Source organism: Scophthalmus maximus, chromosome 7 (genome assembly GCF_022379125.1).
Source record: "Scophthalmus maximus strain ysfricsl-2021 chromosome 7, ASM2237912v1, whole genome shotgun sequence".
NCBI lineage: Eukaryota > Metazoa > Chordata > Actinopteri > Pleuronectiformes > Scophthalmidae > Scophthalmus > Scophthalmus maximus.
Window position 1 is genome coordinate 26267501 of NC_061521.1, and position 5000 is coordinate 26272500.

General features: G+C 43.0%; 2 protein-coding genes across 4 annotated transcripts in view; both read left to right on the forward strand.

The window, feature by feature from the left end:
- The window catches only part of wwp2 (WW domain containing E3 ubiquitin protein ligase 2), a 41980-nt gene extending 38651 nt beyond the window's left edge, over positions 1–3329 (forward strand). For all 3 annotated transcript variants that reach the window (XM_047333004.1, XM_047333005.1, XM_047333006.1), the window contains 7 exons: positions 112–245; positions 542–682; positions 773–893; positions 1588–1692; positions 1786–1882; positions 2325–2397; positions 2531–3329. In XM_047333004.1, the coding sequence (XP_047188960.1) occupies positions 112–245; positions 542–682; positions 773–893; positions 1588–1692; positions 1786–1882; positions 2325–2397; positions 2531–2630 (771 nt within the window). In that variant the 3' untranslated portion in view covers positions 2631–3329. The remainder of the gene's footprint in view (positions 1–111; positions 246–541; positions 683–772; positions 894–1587; positions 1693–1785; positions 1883–2324; positions 2398–2530) is intronic.
- A 1381-nt stretch (positions 3330–4710) lies between these two features.
- Positions 4711–5000, forward strand: part of faap24 (FA core complex associated protein 24) — a 2322-nt gene continuing 2032 nt past the window's right edge. The window contains exon 1 of the mRNA XM_035643547.2: positions 4711–4917. Within this exon, the coding sequence (XP_035499440.2) occupies positions 4830–4917 (88 nt within the window). The 5' untranslated portion in view covers positions 4711–4829. The remainder of the gene's footprint in view (positions 4918–5000) is intronic.

A 5000-nucleotide genomic window follows, 5' to 3' on the forward strand; every position in this document is an offset into this window, starting at 1 on the left:
TATGATCAGTGAGGATTTCCTCCTCCCACATTCGTGTTTAGTGTGTATTTTGTGTGTGTGTATCTGTCAGACATTGTGGTTTCCTCACGTAACGGAATTCCTTCCCCGCAGGCTTTGTACCACGGGAAGTTCATCGACACCGGCTTCACGCTGCCGTTCTACAAGCGAATGCTGGACAAGAAGCCCACGCTCAAAGACCTGGAGTCCATCGACCCCGAGTACTACAACTCCATCATGTGGGTCAAGTAAGTAACGTGCACAACGGGGACCGGACGGGTTCATCAGCAGGCCACTGACAACCAGCCGATTTCACCCTTTTGACCAAAAGTCATTATTTTTATTCAGAGTTATTTATAATAAAGTGCATGGTTAAACTGTTACATATCAAGCCTCAATTACATTTCTGTGTCATAAGGGTTTTAAAACGACATCTTAGGAATCATTGACATATATTTTCTTTGGGGGGGGGGGGGGCCCAAAAGATCCATATGTGTCGTGGCTGTATGTTGTTACTGCAGCGTGTGCGTTCCTGTGTGTGCAGAGAGAACAACCTGGAGGAGTGCGGCGTGGAGCTGTACTTCGCTCAGGACATGGAAATCCTGGGGAAGGTTTCAACTCACCAGCTGAAGGACGACGGAGAGGACGAGCTGGTGACGGAGGAGAACAAGGAGGAGTACATCAGGTACGGTTAACGCTCGGCCTCGGGAGATGAAGATAAATGAACGTGAGGAGAATAAAGGTGGAGGCCAATTCTTCTTCTTCCTTCCCGCAGCCTGCTGACGGACTGGAGGTTCACCCGCGGGGTGGAGGAGCAGACCAAAGCCTTCCTGGACGGCTTCAACGAGGTGGTGCCTCTGGAGTGGCTCCGCTACTTTGACGAGAAGGAGCTGGAGGTGAGTGACGCAGCGGCAATACATTTATGATTTTCGTATTAATTTGAATGATCAACCACATTTAAAACAACAAACACACAGAAAAGGTTAAGGCTTTCGGGCCTTTCAAAGAAATCTGAGATTCTTTACTGAGACATTGCTAATTCACTAACATCATCGTTCAGTTCGTAGCCAAACATCTTCATCTACATTCTGCATAAGGTCGTCAGAAAATGCACTGAATCAAAGCTGCAACAGTTAATCGATTAGTAATCCACTACTAAATGAATGGACAACCATTTTGATAATCGATTAATTGGTTCAAAACGTTTCAGCTTCTTAAATGTGAATGTTTTCTGGTTTCTTTGCTCCGCTGTGACAGTAAACTGTCAACAAAGCTAGGTAGCTAGCTGCAGGGACTCTTACAGAGACACTGAGTTAACGACATGTTAACATTGTCCTGTTCTCATACTGTACAAAAATGAAACCAAAATATCATCAATACAGGACATTTAAAAAAAAAAAAAAAAGTTTTGTCCATGCCCCATCTGCTAACATGGAGGGGGGCGGGTCTTATGACCTATACAGCAGCCAGCCACCAGGGGGCGATGGAGAGATATTTCCTGGGAGCTGTTATGTCGTCCATCTTCTCCACCTGATGATGTGTCGTGGTGAAGGACTCACTGGACGTCCTGTGTTTTGTGTGTGGTTGCAGCTGATGCTCTGCGGGATGCAGGAGATCGACCTGTCCGACTGGCAGAGGAACACCATCTACAGACACTACACCAAGAACAGCAAGCAGATCCACTGGTTCTGGCAGGTGAGGACGCTCGGCGCGACGTCACACGTGTTAAACGTGAGCGCGTCCGAAGGATGATGGTGATGATGATGCTGGTGTTTTTTGTTCCTGCAGGTGGTGAAAGACATGGACAACGAGAAGAGAATCCGCCTGCTGCAGTTTGTGACGGGAACCTGTCGGCTGCCGGTCGGAGGCTTCGCCGAGCTCATAGGTACGAAACTGGTACATCGCTCTTTACGAAGATCTGTACGAAGATATTTAGGAGATATTGATCGGCGTTTACAGCAGCCAATAGCAGCATAGCAGACGGTAACCAATCGTCAAACAGCTGAAAGTGTTTTACAGGAAGATGTAAAAAAAAAAAATACAATAATTTTTTTTAGTTTTGTATATATTCTTCACTTTTCTTCCTTATCTAGTTTTTATATTGCTGCTAGTGTCTCAAAATATATATATAACAGTATTTTAATGTGAAAATTCTACAGGAAGTGTTGAGTTTCTGTAACAGCATATTAATATCCAACATTTTTGTTTAAAAGAGAAAAGATAAACATCAGCGTGTGGTGTTTTTTTTCCTAAAACAATTATGATGGAGGGGGAAATCATACTGATATTTGATAAAATAACGTGTATTTTTATATTTACCCTAACAGGAAGTAACGGCCCCCAAAAGTTCTGCATAGACAAGGTGGGGAAGGAGACTTGGCTTCCGAGAAGCCACACATGGTGAGCAGCTCCGCGACGCAGCAGCTCCACACAGTGTAGTCGAGAGGAAGATCCACACAGACCAACACGTAACACGTAACACGTAACACGCAACACGTAACACGTCTCCTCCTCTTCCTCCTCTTCCTCACAGCTTCAACCGTCTGGACCTGCCGCCCTACAGGAGCCTGGAGCAGCTGCGAGAGAAGCTGCTGTTTGCCATCGAGGAGACGGAGGGATTCGGACAAGAGTGACGCAGAAAAACTGACGCACGTCAATTCAGTTGTTGTTATTATTGTTATTATTATGATTATGACTATGATTTAGCATTTGTTAATCACAGGGGCTGAGAAATCAGCTACAGTGCAGCCGCTCACCTGGGGGGGTGGGTCACGGGACAGAGCGGGGGCTGAGAGGTGTGTGTGTGTGTGTGTGTGTGTGTGTGTGTGTGTGTGTGTGTGTGTGTGTGTGTGTGTGTGTGTGTGTGTGTGTGTGTGTGTGTGTGTGTGTGTGTGTGTGTGTGTGTGTGTGTGTGTGTGTGTGTGTGTGTGTGTGTGTGTGTGTGTGTGAGAGATTGACAGGTTGGCACATACAGTACAGAGAGTTATATTCGACCGGAGTCCCACATGCTTCTCTGCTCGAGAAACGCACCGAAATCAGACGACGTTTCAGCATCAGAAGCAGCTTCCAACAAACGCCGTTTACATATCTACCAGAGAAATATTAATTTGAATGATGAGAGCCACTCAGTGAAGGACAGGAACATGTGTGGGACAGGAACATGTGTGGGACAGGAACATGTGGGACAGGAACATGTGGGTGACAGGAAGTCGTCATCATGTTCAAAAGGCTAAAGAGATGAGATGTGATGTTATTTTTTATTTTCCTGTTAATTGTGAAACTCATCAGTTTTCTCCTGTACATAACTCAAATAAATAAGATTTCAACCTCGAGTTGGTCGATGATTTTTGTTTGATATGACTTTATATAAAGATGATCAAGATGGACGATGCGTCTCAGCTTCCTGAAGCCCAACCATGTCTGATACAGGATCTGCCATCTTGTGCCGGATACTTCTACACATCAATGAACAGAAAAGGAGCAGGAAGAAGAAAAAATATTTCAGGTTATAATTTGAAAAGATCACGTTATAACGTTATAATTTCACAGTGTTTACTAGTCGATTAAAAATTAAAATGAATGGGATTTTTCAACATTTTATGAACCAAACAACTAATCGATAAATGGATAAAATAATCGACAGATGAATCGATGAAGAAAAGAATCGTTAGTTGCAGCTCTAGTTATGATATCTGGTCCCTTAGAGCAGTGACATACCTTCACCCAGCAGGTGGCGGCAGAGGGACGCGCCCCGCTCAGTGCGGGCACACTTCTGGTCCTGTAGGGGGCGATGTGCGCCCGTTTCTCCCCCTTTTGTGTTGTTTGAGTTTCTTCGATGGCTCGTTTGTCGAAAATATTCAAAATATAGATAGATGGATGGATAGATGGATGGGTGGATGGATGGATGGATGGATAGATAGATGGATAGATGGATAGATGGATGGATAGATAGATAGATACATGGATGGATGGATAGATAGATAGATGGATGGATGGATGGATGGATGGATAGATAGATAGATAGATAGATAGATGGATAGATGGATGGATGGATGGATAAATAGATAGATAGATAGATAGATAGATAGAAACTTTATTTATCCAAAGCTGGAAAATTCCAGTGTAAAAGCAGAACGTTCACACAGCACATATAAAATATACAATATCTACACAAACAAATGTAAAAGTATACGAATTGCAAAAAAATATATAGAACAAGAATAATAAATATAAATAATTTACATGAATATTAACAGTGGAAAATAGTGCAGTAGTACAATCAGTCACCAGTAGTGTGCAGAGGAACATGGTAACATGAAAGTGCAAATGTGCCGGGATTTATGTTTTAATTTAGATTAAACAGAGTCCAGAGTCTTTCTGTCAGACAGAGATGAGGTGTTGTAAAGTCTTATGACTTGTGGCAGGGAAGATTTCATGCCACACGCAAAATATACAGTTTTATATTCATAAACACAGTAATAATCTATAGCAGCAGCTGTTGTTTCTTATCATACAAATTATATAAATAGTGCATTTAATTTGTGTTTATATTCATGTTCACAAAGTAAAATCTTAATTTTCGGGATGTCCACTTTTATAAAACACAAAAATTCACAATAACAATAAATGGTGTTGTGAGCCTGCAGTTCTCCTCCTGTCCGCCGGGGGCGAGGCGGAGCCGCGCGTCCTTCACCGGAAGCAGCTGAACACAAGAAGAAGAAGAACTTTGTATTTTCAGGAAGCAAAACAAAAATGTCGGTTCGTTTCTGTCGACGGTTTGATTTATTAAATATGTATTTCACAGAACCACATTAATAAAACCACTCGCCGCCATGGAGCTGCTGCACGCGGCTCCTCCGTGCGGACACGTCATCGCCAACGACAAGTGGAGGAACTCTCCGCTCGTTCAAAGCTTGAAGGGTAATTCATAATATTATCATTATTGTTATTAATATCATCATCATACAACGTCCAAGACAATATCATCTTTTAGTACGAGCACG